An 18,500-nucleotide genomic window follows, 5' to 3' on the forward strand; every position below is an offset into this window, starting at 1 on the left:
ATTCTGTGATCACATTGCAGACAGGTTTCAGACATCTGAAAACACCTTCAGTTTTACTTGATACCTTATATTCTCTTATATCCAAGACAGCATACGCATGGGTTGGAACTAAACCCCATTTTTCTCCTTCCTCTTCAGACATCACCCCTGTTGCAGTTGTGATAAGGACATCTCCCTTGTGAAATCTGTTCAAAAAGAGGTTAAAAATAGCTTAATTAAAATTTTGCAAGTGGCTTTTTTTGTTTGTTCGTGTTTTTACACTACCTACTAGCATGACCCTGCTTTATAAAAACTGCAATACAGGGGTTTTTTGTAAGCAGAAATCACTCCTGAAAAAGCTTGAGGAAGTGGAACTATTTTCTTTCAATATTTAAGTGTAGGCTTTAAGTGAAAAAATATTATTTTCATTACAAAATAAAAATCAGCGTTTATCAACCTGAAATTCAATGTTTCACTTATTTAAGATATTCTTCACAGATTTTCAGCTGAACATAAACGTGGCTTCATCTATACTTAGCATACACTTAGTAAACACATATATACACTGCATATAGCAAATAAACAACTCTGTCACATTCCCAGGATTCTGAAGGAGCTCTGTCCCCCAGCATAGGCCTTACAGTTCTGAGGTCTTACTGAGTTCTGCAATTGTTCTGAATTGCAATTGTTAATTTTGTAACAATTATTGTTGTGAAGACATACTAGCATGTTTTCCAGCCCATGCTAAAATCCAAGTACATACTCAGCATCCCTAGCCAGTTTACAGGGCCACTGAATTATGGGTCGACACACTTTCAGTCTAGCACAGGTGAATGATAGTGATGCGATAATGGCTAGATCCCATCCTAATCGCAGTCACACCTCCAAATTACAATGCCAGAATATTTGAAAAGTTGTTGACAACTAACTGAGAGCTCCTAACCAACTGAAAAAGCACTCTAGAAAGTGAGTCATGCTGTTTTATAATGAATGCAGATGTTTCAGCCAACAGAATATCCCCCTTCTATTGCACTGACATGCATAAGAAACTGGTTGCACAATACAGTTTTGAAAGAAGTCAAGGAACTTGCTAGCTGACATTTATAAATTACAGCTATATCATTCACCATAAGTAGAACTGTTATGGTAGGTCTGAAGATCAATACTGCAGTTTTGATAGACTTTTGCTGCTCTTCCAGTACATTTTACTGATGGGGCACAATAACCAAGATCTTGTGATATGATTAGAAATACTGTATTGTATCTGCTTGCTAAGGACAGCAGAACAATGCCAAAGTTCTGGGGAACTGTGTGGGAACACAGAGCACGTTTCCTTCTACTTTTAAAACACTTAACTTGTATATGAGTTCCAAGCTGCTCTTCTCTGACTCTATATTCTTTTTTCTTCATGAAGAAATGGACTAGTGTTGTTTGGGTTTTTTTTCAAATGCCAAGAAGAGAAATCGCCTCAAAATTCCACAAATTCCACAATATTTTACTTTTCTATTTTATCTAAGCCACTAATACCCCAGCTTTGCTTCTTCCAGAAAGCATATGGAGGTTTTATGAAGCACAACTTGTCATACTACCAAAATTCTATCAAAGGATCTATGGTGAGTGTACTGTTTTTACACTGGTAATACAGCTACTACACAGCAAGCATTTTAATTACTTAGGAAAGAACAAACTTCTACCTCTGATAAAGCATTCTGAAAGTACTATCTTTATTGAAAGCTTGATTGTCAGAGTGCATAGCCATTCTTTCAGGTATCCAACCAGTCAGTGCATGGAGATCAATATTCTGAAATTCAAGCATTCAAAAGAAATCAGAATAGATAATCCATCTATAAACATATGATGTCTGTACACAAATTATAAAATGAAAGAAATCAAGTATACACAAGTAACAATATATCTCCACACATAAAAGGCTCAAGATTAAGAGTATATTAAAAAAAACCCAACAAACCAAAAACTTATTTGATTAGTTTAGGACAAGATTTCCAAAGCCTCTCAAAAACAGACAAAAAAGGCAGAAAGTGAACTGATGAAAGAAACTGGAATTTCAGAGCAATAGAATCATAATAGAATGAGCAATTTTATGATGTGTTGTATTTATTTCGTTCATTTTAAAGCACAGTCTCAGAAGCACTATTTGGAACCTTGCTATTATATATGCATTTTAAATAATTTAAGTTTTACTTCTAAGCCTCTGGGTTTGGGTTTCATATTCTTTTTGGTAAAGCCAACTCTGACATGTATTTCCATAAAAAGATGCTTTAATCTCCTCATTTAATCTCCTTGAAATATTGCTTATTCCCTTTTCTTTTGCTTTGTACTTCTCAAAGCAAAAGCAGCGACTATAAATGCTTGAAGTGTCAATAACCAGCCCTGGTGGGTGGGAACTTGAATTACAACACAGCCAGAAAGAAACCCTGATTATACAAGGAAGCTGTAATACAGTTGAAAGCAGAGGGGGCAGGAAGGGTGGACATTAAATGTCACAAGTCAAGCTGTTTTTCCAGATAGCAAGTTAGAGGATGACAATGGGAATAAAACATGACTATTCTCACCAGCTTCTGTCCTCCAAAATAAAGTAGCCCAACATTGACATAAACATACATAAAAACATATGCCACATTTACCCCTCATATAAAGCCACTTTTGTCTCCATAATATTTTTTCAAAAGGTGATAATTACCTAGTATACCTTCCAAGAACATGAATATCAGGACATCAACTAGAATGTGAACAGCACCATGAAATAAACAATATACTGCTAAAATTTTAAAGGCTTTTAAATTAAAAGCAGAAACACTTCCTAAGTAACGAAAACAGATTATGTAGGCTGCTCATATGAGTAAACCTGCCCTTTTTAAAAGAACAATTTGCATGTCAGCCTAGCTGCAGTATGATGACTGTTCCTTTAGTAACCACATTAGAGGAACCCATTACATATTTATGTAAATGAGTGGAACAATCTGATAAACAAACTTTCACAGATCAAAGTACTTACTCCCTCTATAGACATGTACTAAATGACTAGCCTGTTCCTTTCCTAGCTGGCTCCCCTACCTAATGAGGGAGAACTGTCCTATATATTGAACAACAGTTAGAAACCAAAATCAGCAGTATTGATATGGGAAAAAAAAAATCTTTTACCCAACACTTTAATCTAGACTCTATATAAACATATATATTTCCCAACCATAAGTGCCAATCCTGCAGTCAGAGAACTGCCCATCAAGATGTCTTGCTTATTCTATTTTGGTGGAATAAATCTCATCAAGTACAGCTAAGCATATTTGTGAAAGAAAGAAACAGAAAAAAATATATTAGAAAACGTCACACCCAATACTTGCCTCCCCAAGAAATTAAATTATTTCACTACAAGGAAAGTTATTTGACCCAAGATTATCTAAGTGGAACTTTTGCCTCTTAGAAATAATCTAGTACTTACAGAATTTGATCCAGGAAAATCATATCCTCCCATGACCTTCATGTAAGCCTTTTCTATTAGCGATACCCATAATTCATTCTTATTGTTAGAATAAGAGCAGAGCAGTTCCCCACTATGATCAACAGGTAACTGGTCATCTATGATTACCTGTGTGAAATAAACAAATGAAAAATCATCATAAAGCTAATAAAGTATTTTGGATATTTTAAAAAATAAAACCAAACCCTCATTAATATACAGTTTCTCAGATAGCCAGATCTGACCATCACTCTCTGATGCTGACACCTTTGTCAATCCTGCAGTGGTTTGCCCAAGTGAATAAGAAACTCTATTGCCAGCTCCTACTTGCACTGGTCCACTGGGTGACCTGTGATACGCACCTTGCTTTCCCCTGTGTAAAGTGTCTAATACCTACTGAAAAATGTAGCCACAGAAAATTTCAGTGTAATTATGAGCATTAGAAAAAGAAGAGAAAAGCCTAACAATATCCTTCACCTAATTAGGAAACAGAGCATGGACCATGCTTAGTAGTCAGCAGAAAAATAATCAGTTATTTATCTATACGGAAACGAACTATGTGTTGCATCACTTTCATAGCCTCTACTTCAGATTTAAATTTCTTCTCTCCGAAAAGGAGAAAAAAAAAAACCCAAACAAAAACCACCCAAAGTAGCAGTTATGAAAGTATTAACATTTCTTCTTTAAATTAGGTAGAATATATTTGGCATTATTATGGATTGTTAGTGCAGTACATGTAGTGGTCTGAAGCAGTTTCCCAGAAGAGATGTTTCAGTTTCATGTTGGCATTAGTCAGTTACCAATACAGGCTACCAACACAGCACATTTTCTGGTCAAATCTGGCCTGTGCAGGAATGAATAATGCTTTTCTCAGAAAAGCAAATGGCCATTCAACCTAACAAAAAGCAGCCATTAGGAGATATTTTGGAAGGAGTATTAAGAGCAAGGCAAGAACACAAATGATACTTCCCTGAAACACTCGTTCAGATTCCAGAATTTTGCAACTCAAGGACTTCCTGATCCAGAGGTCATATCTTAGCAATTAATAGCCTTTGAGGACATTCCCTTTACTCCCTCGCCCCATGAACATGACCACTCGACTTCTGAACAACCATAAACATTAATCAGTCACTGTGGTCTGCAATAATCAGTGCTACAGTGCTATATGAAGAAATACATTATTTTATGCCCTTATTTATTGCACTGAAAAGAAAATGAAGTTGTTTGAGTTTACAAAGTTCCATCATAATCTTCAGGCATCTCCTCCCCTTACTAAAAATCTGGGGTCATTTGAGTTATTTGTCTGTGGTCATTCCATGTCTTTACTCTTCCTGGATGTCCCTCTCCATACTTTTTAGTTCTGTAACTTCCTGTCTAAGATGAAGTAGAAAAGTGGATTACTTGCACCCTCTATTCATAAATATGGGATGCATAATTTTGTTTCTGTGTGGTTTTCATAATTCTTCTAAGAAATATAAAGATTTTTAAATGCAGTTAACGTGGGTTCTCGTGAATGTCTGTAGAAGAAATACCTACATTCTTTTACATACTGCACAACCAAAATGAATCTAAAAAGGTTTAACACTTAAAAACCGCTTCCCAGCAAAACATATCTAAAGTTTTTGCTATGCAAGAGTAGCTTCACAGTGAAGCAGATCAAGCCTTTAAAATATATGACTTACTTAAACAGTAACATTATTAAGTCTCCCCCAAACCATTTACCTTTCTAGGTACACCATTAATGTGAAGCTTCACCATGTATTTGCCACATGGATTATATTCTGGTTCTCCTTTCTTATTCTGAGGGTAAATTATACTGTTAGAAAAAAACAAAATGGAGGAAATTTTGATATAAATGACTTGGCTGTACATACACTGATAAGAAAAAAAGTGGGATTAACATAGTCTGTTTCTGGAATTTACACTGAACATAAATAAGGAATTTCTAATGAAAAAACTCAAATTTAGTAAAAATGACAGTTATGTTTAAATAATTGTATTTTTCAAGCCTTGCTCTAGCTGCAGTTCTCTGCCTAATATAATAACAAAAATAACATGAGTAACCCAATTGTTTCTCTGACAGAAACAAGGCAAACAAATTTATCTTACTATTAAACAAATGGTATTTACATATCTGTAGTATAAATACAGTTTTTGCCTGAATAACAACTCAAACATTTGAAGAAGACAGTGCAGAACTCAGTGCTCTTGAAAAGAACACAAGTTCAGTTCTAACAAATGTAGATTAAAATAAAAAAAATCCAGGAACAATGTTCACACACTGGTCTGTCAACAGGTTCCCAACAGAATCTTCCGGACTTATGCCAAATTTATCACAGGGTGCTAGTCAAGTGGAACTAAGATAGCGTTGTTAACATTAATTCTGCAATGAGGTGCAAGATGGACTACCTGTTACACAGCACTTGGTATATCAAAGTAGGAAAATAAACCTATAAAGCATTGTAAGTAAAATTCTTATTAAAAACCAAACAAAACTTTCCAAACTATTTATTCATCCTCAAAGCACATCTGAAGGTAGATTCTAGTGTCTGTATCCACATCTATATAAAGTTGGCTTCCCTCTCGGAAGTGCTAAAGCCACATGAGTCCCAGGGAGACTAAGGTGAAACTAATGCTAGTTTTTACTGTGTCCAACTGTCACAGAACATACTGCAAAAGCTTGTCAGTATGAAGTCTGAAAAGATCTTAGAAAGCAACAACTACCTACCTTGTGATCAATTTTTTGTTATATCTTCTTTCATATGCTGCACTGATAGCTAGTGATGCCACGAAAGAACAATCTGACACTATTGTCTATAAGGAAAAGAAAAACAGTGAAGACATTTAGTAATAACTTAGATACTGAAAGACAAACGGGGTATGTGGAGGGAAGGAAAATTGTCAGTTAGTAATTCCCTTCAAAAGGGAAAGGATTTGAATCAAGAGAAGCAAAGTTACTAATAAAAAGGCAAGAAATGTATGCTTGCTCAATGTGAGGTCCCTACAGAGCAAACCAGAGTTGGAATTATGATGACAATCAGAGAGGCAAGTGCAGATACCTCAGTATTCACTCACACTTACTCCCTCCTCCCCAAAACACCCTGCATAATACAAATCATATCCAATGGCATAACCTCTCGCTGATTTCAGAATAGCTTGGGCCATCTGCAACTTAACACTAAACAAGACATTTCCAATATTCTCAACGGGCCACTCTGCTTGCTGTAAAATAAAAATGTAAAAGTCTTGTGCATTGCTTTTTCCATGCAGTAAATTAAGTGAACAATTTGCTGCAGAGTACACCTTGCCTTTTTTCATACTAACCTTACCACTATTTCTAGAAAACAGGATTTTAATCTGGAATTCAAATTCTGTTTTTCACTTCCACTTCTAACACACCTGTTTATTGTGCATGGAAACCAAAGCGATACTATTTATTTATTTATTTATTTATGTAATCTCATGAGAGCCAAGGAAAACACTTTCACATTTGGGGATTCCTTTTTGAACAAGAAGGTTTTACATGCCCTGCAATAAGTTGCTAACAGCATGTATTTCTCTTTAGGAACAATTTACCTGCTTTATACTGAAACTTGACACAGTATAAATCATTGTAGGGTTATTTGTTATGTCATCTGGTCGCACCCACTTGGCAAACATTGCTTTCTGTTTGGGAGATAATGGCAATTTTCCACATTTATCACTAGATTTAAGAGAGAAAAAAAGTAGAATTAAAATCAATGTCAGTTTAGAAAAGCTTTTCGTGGCATGTCCAGTCTTATATATGTCTGATAGATGGTGCAAAATATGTGCAGAACAATTGCACACCTTTGTATATGGAGCTGTAAAACAATTTCAAAGAATACTGCTGCTGTGTTTGAGATTTTTAGGTTAAAAAAAGCAAAAACATTAAATAAAACCCAAGAGCTTCCTTCATACAGGACTGAACAAGAGCAGAAACTAATTCTTAATATATTTCAGAGTAATAATAAAAAGTTTCTTCAGTTCTGAAAATATTGAGGCTTGTCAATCCTCTTTAGTGGAAAATTGAAAAAAAACCAAACCAAAACCAAAACCAAACAAACCAAGCTCAGGTGTCTGTCTATTTTAGCTCAGCAATCTTAACATATTATTATGAATGAATCTCATGAACAAAGCTCTAGCAGTTACATATAATTTTCTCAGAATAGTCCTTTACAGAGGAAATGGTTATCACCTTCATTTTACAGGTAACTGAGGCAGGGGGAGCTAAACTCATGAGCATGAAGCAGAATCAGGAAACCGACCCAAGCTGCCGGCCCAGCATTCCAAAAACCCAAATACAGTGTTTTCCTCATAGGCCTGAAGACACAACTGCAAAAGCACTGCAGAGTAAGATCAGCTAACATTAAACAGTTTCAAGATCAGACTGGAAAAAGGAAGTGGTAATATTTAAATATCTCTGCCTAAATAATGCTTAAAAGTCTTCTTAAACAATTTTAAACTCTGAAAAACAAAACATAGAAATATCAAATATGGGAAAGCTTTGGAAAGAAAAACAAAAGCAAAGTTCAGTAATTGAATCACACTTACGAAAATGGCATAGGGAAGGCAAAACGTTCCCTCAGATCAACACTCATGAAAGGTACATATTCAATGCCATTAATTTTTGAAGTTTTCCTGCAAGTTGTAAGAAAAAAACAATATAGTTACAAACCTATGTATCATCTTTCAAAGACTACGTTCCAGTAGGTAACAACAAAATTATTTTTTAAAAACTAACAAGACACAGTGCTTCTGAAAACAAGATGTCTACCTCTTGAAAACGAAACAACCACTGTATTTAGTTGGGTTTGAAAGGTGCAGTACTTGATGGCTCGGTCACTAATCCTGGAAGTACATACCTGCAGACAAGTCACCATGCCAGGACAGAAATTATCATCAGCCACAAACCTCTTCATAGTTCTAGAAGTCACATTCAAAACTATGTTTGTCTAAACAGAATTTCTCAAGTTCCTTAAGCCTCTCATTAAAGAGTGTCTTAGGATAAGTTGACAGCACTTAACTATTAGCAACACTTAGAATTCATCTAATTGTGGCAGTATTTTGGAACACTTTTGTCAAATGACAATTAAAAAAATACTGCACATTTTTATTAGTACATTTTTGACTAAAGCACACAGAACACATTCTAAAAAAATTAGAATCATATGTCAATGTAATTTAAGTTTCAAACAAGGAGTTAACTGGAAAAGGTAAGTGAAATATTTTTAAATCAAATGATGATTAAAAATGTGGAACAACTTGAAGTTCTCTTGCAAGACTTAAACAACAACAATAAAAAAACCCAAAACACCCAAACCATCCACAAAACTAGAAACATTCACTGCACAGGTGCTACAAGAGGAAAAAAATTGGAATTTTAATAAGGCAATTCTTAATTCTCTACAACTTTTCAAACACATATACATTTCTATCTTCATGACCATATCCTCAGTACATTTAAGTCCCCTCAAGTCAACAGACTAAATGTTTTATGATCAAATCCTGGACAGTGTTGAGCATCACCTCTGTCACAATATTTTTATTGCGTGGGGAGGAGGAAGGCTGAAACACCTATCAGACAATGCATTTATTTTTTTTAGATATCTTTGATAGTTTTAAAAATTCATTATTTTGGCTAAAGGTTTTATGGATTATCTGTAGCTTATTCCTCCTATAATAAAAATCAAAGCAAAAGGAACAGGATGTAACAGAAATCACAGTCCTACAAAATATGCTTCCTCAATTTCCAGTAAAGCAGTAGTTGTATAACCTATACAAACATTTTTGTACCTTGACTTCTCAGAGCTGGATCTTTCATGAACTAAGTCAGGTAGGTTGTGTCTAACATACAAAAATAAGACTATGAAAAATAATCCTGGCAGTCAGTTAAAATAAATTGTCTTCTAAATACACTCTGGAAAGTACTCCGTGAATAAAAGCCACTAATTCCATTACTGTAGAGAATACAAGCATTTATTAATGTGCAGGTAATACCAGCAATGGGGTTTGTAAGATGTGGTTTTCCAGCCCTCTGTTTATATACCTCATACTTCAGCTGTTTCAGTCTACTGTGTAAGATGCACAAAGGGTGTGAGTCTACTGTAAAGATGCACAAATGATAACATTTTGGAAAACTTGTCTGGAACTTACCTGAGTACTTCAATCTCCTCTGCAGTGTATCTCTGACCTTGAGATTCACTAGCTTGTACTGCTCGGATTGTCTGTGGTTTATCATTTAAAGAAAAATCAGGTCCCAAAGGAAAGAATGTCCTGACTGGCTGATTTGGTTTAGCTGCAGTTGACTTCTCCTTCTGAGATGACTTTGATACAGATTCCTTCAGTGCCTCTGCTCTAAAGCAAATAAAAATGCATTTTGCTTACAACAATGATAAAAATAAAGTCATGGTTCAATTATTGATTTGCTTGGTTCATGTTCCCACATATGTTAAACTGAATTAACAAATGCTCAAGGTGACCAATATCATTTTTCCTTTAAAAAAAACCCCCAAACCCATAAATTTCTGATGCCAGTACTTCTTTATTTTCCTGTTCTAGAATAAATTAAAATATAGCATTTCCAATTCATATATAAGCTACTTTTGGCAGAACTCATTAGATTTATGTTGCCTTTAAAATATACTAATAGAAGAATTTGTGTAGGGGTTCATTACCTGGAACCTCAGAATAAGACCACTGAAACACACAGAAAACTGATTTGTGTCCTCTCATATCTTCAGGATTTAATTTGTCTAGCAGTTACAATAGAGAAAAAACCCACTAGCTCTCTCACAATCCAGCATTTCAACTGCTTGAAGACTGGATATTCAGGAGACATATTTTGTTGTTGTCGCATTAAGCTACTGGATAGTCACACATATGCAAAATGTGGGGTTTTTTCTGTACACAGACCAAGAAGTGCTGAAAACCAGCTTATACTGAAACTTAGCCCAATATAGTCTGTTATTCACCATCATGAAGCTGATTTAAGGAGTTACGTTGAACCTACAATTGCATAACTTGTTTCAGACAGACTCCACTCCACTAGATCTACCTATATAATTAGATTGATACTGTCAAGGTAAGTACTTCCCAGTTTCCAAGCCATCTTCCTTATGGAGGGATGCTGGCACCTTGACTCAGCGCTGGACTGGATTCAGCATTTTTATAGAAGCCAAAAATTGTAGTAGAATCCTCTGGTTTATGTCTCTGAAGACTGAAGTAGTGCACTGGTACTAACGAATACACAGTCCTTTCCTAATTCTGCGTGTCCCAAGACTCCTAGAGGGTTGGCACAACAGCTACTATATTCAAGGTTACAGCAGCTGGCAGCTATCTGCCAGGAGAACTCTACAGGAGGTAGGTTTACCCAGAATCCATACTCTGAAGTACAGAACAGACATGCTAGATTGAGAATTTTACTCAGAGATTTCACTTATTCCTGACAACAAGTATGTTTAGTAACATTGGCAATACTCACCTATCCAATGCTTGTCGAGCCAGCTGTTTCAGTTTTGACTGGAGGCCTGCTTCTGAAGTTTCAGTAGCCTTAAGTGCAAAAGAAAAGAAAAAGCTACATATCCAAAAAACCTGCAGGTTTTATAGGCTCCGTTTGTCAAATTCCACACTTATAGATTACAGAGAATAGTAACTAGCTATTTTTTCAAATTCTCTTTTGAAATGAGCAAATATGGTTTTTTTTAAAATCTCAACATAAAAAGCATACTAAGTAAGCAGGTATCAGTCTGCTGGTCTACTGAATGCTCAACGAATTAAAGCGATTTTTAAAATTCTTCAGCGTGGGCAACACTGTATATACAAAAAAACTGCCAGAAGAATTAACCATATTAAAACATTATGGGCAGAAAGAAGACAAAAACAAATGTTAGGTGTACTACCAAGTTTAGATATATTCCAATTACTTTCCCCAAACAAGTCAAAAATAATCATGGTAACTTAGGAAAAAAAAAAATTTGAATGTTTAATTTCATAAAATACAAACAAGATTGCTTGCAAGTTAAAAATCTTGTTCTTGCATGTCTAAGGTATAAAATACTCTATGACAGGGCACCAAAACAGAACGTCAAGAGTGCTAACTTCTGTGCCCATTTGGGAGGTCAGTTATGACAGTTTACTCATACAAGCAGTTTATGCTTTTGTTTCCCTTACAGATGAAGCATGGCTACTGCAGCTAAGCAATCTGCAAGAGGCACAACATGAGGTGTAGCTTATGTGACTCAGAAGCAGGTTTCAGGCTCTAGCTTTGTACCTTGACTGATTCTCCCAGGTCAGCTAGGTCAATTGAGTTAAAAAAAAGGCAAGCTACTTTCACCCCAAGAAACAAAACTAGAAACAGCCTCTACAAGCAACTTTGAAAAGACTCTGAAAGATGTATGAAGGTAATAAGTGGAGATGGAACATCAGCAAACCCATCTACAAGTCAGCCATAGAAAAGGAGGAGTGGCTGCTCTCTGAGTACTTCAAGGGTAAGGAAGAAACAAAACTCTCCACCTGAATATACTGAGGAGAAAGAAAGAAGTAAAGCTTCAAGATAGCTTCAATCTTCTTTCATCCTGGGAAGAAGGGACTTTTTGATCACCCCAAGGGATGAAGCCTACAGTTACCTTAACAAAATAATATGCTAGTCAAGATTAAAAGAAATTTCAGCAGTATCTGTACCTAACAAAATACCCAATAAAAGCAGTTGTTAATATGAGAACATTTCAGACAAACTTCTATATATGTAAGTAATAGATTGACAGTATCAATCCCACAGCAGAGGAAAAACAGTCTGCTGCTGCAGTAAGTTTTATGCAATAGACTGAAGACGTTTTGCTCCAACACCTCAAAAGTGGAAAAACTAGAGCAGTTCTACTCACTCTTGATCAAGTCACACTGTATCACCAGGTTTTTTTTTAGCTTACATAAAACCAGTTTACAGAATTCAGAAAAATAAGATTTCACTCCAGAATGTAGCAAAAGTAACATTCCCCTCCCAACAACCCACATATATTTACATTGTAAAAAGGGAAGAAAGGGAAAAATCAAAACAGACTTGGTGGAGTTACACTATGATGGTGAGCTCTTCCTGTAATGAGTTAGTTAAGGCAAATGAACTTAAGGGAAAAAAGCAGTACCTGTAATTATATTCTCCATCATTTATGTAAAGGCCAATTCATCCCTACCATTAACTTCAGTGTGAATTGAATTCATTTGTAACACCTTTAATGTTAAGCACTGAGTAATCAAGTAATATTTTTACTAGTTTTGACGTTAGTAGATGGTTACGTTTTCAGAAAGTGCTACATAAAAATTTCCCTTAAATTACTTCTTTTAATGGAGTCAGAAAGAATTATAGCTGACATATTAGCAAATAATTTTCAGTTTTAACTGCTTTTACTTTCTGTTTTAGTGTTGCATTTGCTCCAGGGCAAAAAATTAACATAAAAAAGTTCCAAAATATTTCTAGTTTTTAGTATAATCCAGTTAAAGGAAAACACATAAATTGCAAGTCCCCATAAATTTACAGTGTTGAATAGCAACATAACATAAAGACTGGAAGAAACACTAAAAAAAAAAAAAGGGGAAAAAAAGACCAAAAAAATAGTTTTTAGAAATACAGGTACTCCATTTTTAAGCCAGTCTTTAAGGGTCAGTCACTTGTGTAAGTGGAAGAATTTCTTACCATCACATAATTCCACCAAGTTAACCTGTAGCTTAACATACTGTTTTCAAACAGAGTTCCACCGCTTCTGTGTACAACTCTATAGCTTCTTCTGCATTGCCTTTATCATCTTCATCAAATGCCTGTGTAACTAGGAAGTGAGCACGCTCCAAGTCCAACTGTTGTTTTGACTTCAGAGGATCTGTGTTCTGTGACTGAACTAAATGAAAAAGAAAGTATTTAACTTTCTACAGCAGCAGATGTGTGAAAACATCCTTAACATGACACTGAAACAGTAGCAGTTCTAATCAGATGGGTAATACATATTTTTTGGCTGGAAAGCAAATCTTTCTAAACTTTTCTAAAAACACTTCCACACGGACAAGAAAACATTTCCCTCTCTGCCACCTCCCTCACCTCCCCCCCCAAAGCAGAAATAAACTCTCATTTCACATGTCAAATAATGTAAATAAAATCTCTTTCACACTACACTAAGAACAAGGTAGTTTAATTATGTAAAATATTGCATCATTTGTGAAAACACATCACGTGTTGCAATACACACGTTCCTTAGGTGTCTGTCTCGTTCAACACCTTCGTCAATGACCTGAAGGAGAAGATGTAGTGTAGCTTCATCAAAGCTGCAGACCCCAGCAAACCCATTCACTCAAGGACGCAGCTGCTATTCAAAGGGACACAGACAAGGTAAAGTAACAGGCTGACAGGAACCTCAGGAAATTCAACCAGAACAAATCCCTGTGTCTGGGACAGACTAACACCCTGCAGGGTACAGCTCTGCCAAGAAGGGCCTAGAGTCCTTGGGGGACAGCTGGGTAAGCCAAAGCCAGCAGGACCCTGGCAGTGATGAAGGTTAACAGCACCCTGGGCTGTGTCAGCAGGAGCACAACTAGGAGATAGGCAGGAAGCGATTAACATCCTCTACTCAGTACTCAGTAGACTGTATCTGGAATACCACGTTCCATCTCAGGTCCTTCATGATGGTTGCAGCTGGAAGACTTAGCCTTTTGAGAAGAAGCTGAGGGAGCAGGGCTTGTCCAGCCAGGAGGAGAGATGGCTTTGGAGGGACCTAATAGCAACCTGCCAGTAACTGCAAGGTTATCAAGAAAATGGATTCAGGCTCTTCACTGCGGTGCAAAGAAAGGGAATGAGAGCCAGTGGCTATGATTTGAAATAGAGGAGAATTCAAATATATATATATATATATATATCTATCTCTCTAAAATCACTAGAAAGACAACTGGGGCCCAGGGGCACCTGGAATTTCTGTCCTTAGGTGTTTTCAGGACCTGACTGCACCTGAGCAACCTGGTTCAAAAAACAATGTCTACCCTGCTTTGAGCAGGAGATTTGTCTATAGACCTCCCAAGATATCTTTCTGACAAATGATTCCATGAATTGAGAATTGCAGGTGTGCAAAAATTTCAGATTCTGGTTTAAGCACAAACACTGAAACTGGATCAAACAAGGAAATCCTTATGAGAGCAAAGAGCTCTTTCGCCCTCTCAAAGTTAGTAATTCTACATAAATACCAGAACCCACTTGCTTCAAATCCACCATGCAGCTGAGGCTTAGATGCGAGTTTTTATTTGTTCCTGATCAATTTTTATAGCTATATTTAATTACTTTCTCAGGTTTGTTCTGTAGATGCTGTTCCTAAGAGTATTAAAAAGAAAAGAATACCCAAGCCATTAGGAAGTAAGTCTCCGCTTCATTTCTTATGTATCACAATTCAAAGCACTGATGTGCTCATTGTATTTGTGGTCTTTCACAAAGGACAAGGAAATTAGAATAATGAAAAACAGAGCAAACATCATTGATACATATTTCACAACACCAAAAGGCTTTCCACTCAATTAATGTAAGCAGAGGTTTAATTAGAAAGCTCCTTACCCACCTGCTGAATGGAGAGCTTGAACTCTCTCCAAGTACTCATTTATTTTTTCTTGAATATTTTCCAAGTTGGACCCTGCCATCCCAGCATAAATCAAGGCTTGTGCAGCTTCCTGCAGGGAAAAGAATTTGAGACAAAGTTAATGTTTGCTGCCTAGAAAATTATTTTCGGTGAACAGAGGGCCTACAGCAACCATGAATTTCATGAAAGTAAGCCCCTGCATCTGCAAAAAAGACTCAATGGCTGCAGGGAAATTCTGCAGGAAGGAACAAGTTTAAAGTTATAAATGAGATCATGTTCAATTTCTCACACATGGGACAACCAGGTTCTATAAGGACAGATCTTAGGTCTGTCTGTATAGTAACGTGTAGAATTAGGAGATTTTAAGCAAAATTTTTCAAGCATGCACTGAAATCAGCTAGGTAAATCTCACAAGCCACAAACTGCCTTTTATTTTTAAAATTGTGGATTTAAGGTTAGGGGAAAAAAAAAAAAGCTACATACCAGGTTTTTTGCATTCAATCTGATAATAATGAAAGTAATATCCATAATAAGTAATACTCGCAATAAGTAATAATAAAAGTACTCCCCACTTTTGGTCATACAAGCTGGTAGTGACGAGATTACAGAGAAAATTCCAGAAGCAATTAAGAAGGGCTTCAGGTCAGTAGGGAGACTGGTTGCAGGATCGGGAGCACAGGTAATTTTTTCCTCGTTATTGGCATGGAAAAAACCCCACACTTTTGTGGCAGTGCTTGTCTTTCCAGCAGTGGCAGAAAAGAGGAGGCGGTCACGTAGCAGGCTGAGTATATAAGAAGCAGAACAACTGTCAGAGAGCTGCTCCATAAAGACAGTGCTCAGAATAGGCTGCTGTGTATCAGGCAAGCACAGAGCCATGGCCAGAGGATCTCTTGCGTGCTTTATGGTACTGCATGCTCCCTGTCAACATCCATCACCACATTACAACATATAAAACGTCCACAGCAACAGAAAGGTAAATAGAAGTACTGCTCCACTTACATGTAGCAGTTAACTACTGTTAAGGTCTAGCATACAACTTTTTTTTTGGGGTGGGGGGGATGGTTTGATGCACTATAGATACATGTATACATTTGTCTGTGACATATCACAAGCACAAATGTGACAAAACAGATGCTGTTCCATAATGGTAAGTTGTCTACATATGACGTAAAGAACTAGTGCTGCAAAAAACAATGCATAATTGATGTTGCTTCTGTGATTTCAAGCACAACTGTTCTGCCTGATGTAAACATAATGAAAACCGTCTTTTATAAATTAAAGTTCTACAGGACTGAAGCAGTTGACCAACTGCCTGCAGAGCAGCATGCCAAGTGTTTCCAGTGACAAGATGGATGTGCAATTCAGAGTTGGTATTTATAATCTCTTCAATGCTGCTACTGTTCTTTGGCATGAGTAGTGTGTCACAGTCACACTAAGCTAACTACTGATCATCAGTTTGCAAGTTGCAAATTGCTGGTCAACAGTCAAACCTAGCAACAGTCTACAGCAGTTTTGCTGAAGTTATCAGGTGCCCAAATACATTCCTCACATTTCTGTAGAACACTATTAGCAAGTTACCCTAAGCTGATTCGCATGTAGCATCTAGGAATCTATGAAAATTACAAGATAGCAGGAAGAAAACAGTGCTTGCTAGCCATAAGAATTCCAGACAGGTGCATTTGTTGTCTATTGGTAACAACAGAGTAGTACTTGCCATGCTTCATCCTTAAGGTTGAGTTCTCGCTGAATCCAGTTCAGCACCCAAACTGACCCACATGCTTAGTAATTGCACCAGTGGGCTCTGAACCGTTTAAAGTAGTTGATAAGAAAGTTGGTGACAGGACAGAGCTTATTTACACTATCCAAAGAAATGCATAAAGTATCCCCAAAATACTAGACGATATTCTCTAACTACTCTTGTTTCAGCTAACACTGAAAGTTCAGAAAGCCAAACCTATCTAGGCTAAATCATACATAAAGAATTCTGATTTAACAATACCTGCTGATTAGCTCTAACTCCCCCCGATCTTAACATATGTGAAGGTGTTGGTGTTCAAACCTAATCTGGCACAAGAGTCAACACATAATCTTGGACTGCCAAGAGTCACCCGTGAATACCAAAAATCTTAGCAGCAGAGTTTTGGTTCGAGCAGTGTCCATAACCATGCTGCTCTGTGGCCCAGCTTTTGCAAACCAGAAAACATTTTCTAGATTATACTCTCTTTGTCACATGTAGCTGCAGGTGCACCATGACTGCTAGGGACACATTATTTAATTTAGCAAGAATATCACACATATGCAGCAAGTGAAAAAGATTTTCCATATACTGTACAAAAGCATACAGGTGTGATTGTTTGCACAAAAAGATTATTTTTTTTCTGAAGAGCATTCAATAATTTCTTCCAGCTATATTGAGAAGTGTACTGTAATAAAGTAGCACTGTGCACAGCTGCCAGACCATATGCACACAACTGCTGATAAGCACAGAACTGATCAGTATTATTATCAGTATTATTATGGGTAACTGTAACTTTTGCATATATAAACTTAGCTCACCCTACATTAACAACCAGGTTAAAAGAAAAAAAAAAAAAAAGATACTTCTTTTCTCATCCTTTAATATTTACATGCATAGGCCACCATGAAAATAACACTATGCTTTTCATACATTTCAAGGACACCTAGAACTCAGGAAGTAAAAGGCCAACTGCAGAGTTGTTGGTAAGTTGTGGAAAAGGATTAGTCTGGCAGGATAATAGAATATGTGGAATGATTAGTGCAACAAGGACAAATACAGGCCTCAAAGAAATCCCTCCTTGCAAGTGAAAAGTAAAGCCAGTGGGATATGAAACTTTAATGTAACTCTGCAAAACATAAATCCAACAAAATAAGACAACTTACACAAGTAGAAAAACGCATAATGGTTGCAGAGAAGCTACTAAATACCGGTAGTAAGTCTATAGAGACTGAGCAAGACACTGAATCAACTTCATCGCACCTTTGGTTACACCAGCTTGAAGCTGTTATTAAAATAATAAAATCAGATCCCTAACAGAAAGAATATTCACGTGATTAAAAACATGTCACAGGTAGCTTGTGATCTGAAGCTAGCTCACTGTTGAGCACCTTATATTTCATGGGGCACTTCTCTACTTATTTGATGACTGATTATACAACAGAGTTGCTTCCAGCTGCACACTCAAGATCTGCAACATGCCCACTTGCAGCTCTCCAAAATGCTCTGTGCTTACATCCCCAACAGAAAACCGGGCAGCCCTTCAGGATGGGGAGGCACCAGGAATGAAACTGGAGAACCAGAGGGGCAGAGATGTTTTCAGTCGGGTTCCGACGAAGCTTCCTTCCCGAGAAGCACCTTCTGTCTCCAGCAGCTAGAGGAAGCGTCCGTATCCACTTGTCAAGGACCG

The 18,500-nt window shown here is 36.7% G+C and overlaps 1 protein-coding gene across 1 annotated transcript; it reads right to left on the reverse strand.

Moving 5' to 3' along the window:
* Nucleotides 1-64: 64 nt before the first annotated feature.
* Nucleotides 65-15,162, reverse strand: LOC104518566 (calpain-7; the record flags this gene model as incomplete). The annotated part of the gene is made up of 11 exons (XM_010176356.1): nucleotides 15,058-15,162; nucleotides 13,205-13,362; nucleotides 10,959-11,026; nucleotides 9,632-9,832; nucleotides 8,030-8,116; nucleotides 7,034-7,160; nucleotides 6,186-6,271; nucleotides 5,180-5,273; nucleotides 3,440-3,586; nucleotides 1,674-1,780; nucleotides 65-185 (listed from the first exon to the last, which is right to left on the reverse strand). Coding segments are annotated over exons 1-11 (1,275 nt in total), but the record flags the coding sequence as incomplete, so codon positions are not given.
* Between the last annotated feature and the right edge of the window lie 3,338 nt (nucleotides 15,163-18,500).

The sequence above is a fragment of the Antrostomus carolinensis genome, unplaced genomic scaffold, assembly GCF_000700745.2.
Source record: "Antrostomus carolinensis isolate BGI_N321 unplaced genomic scaffold, ASM70074v2 scaffold25579, whole genome shotgun sequence".
Taxonomy (NCBI): Eukaryota; Metazoa; Chordata; class Aves; order Caprimulgiformes; family Caprimulgidae; genus Antrostomus; species Antrostomus carolinensis.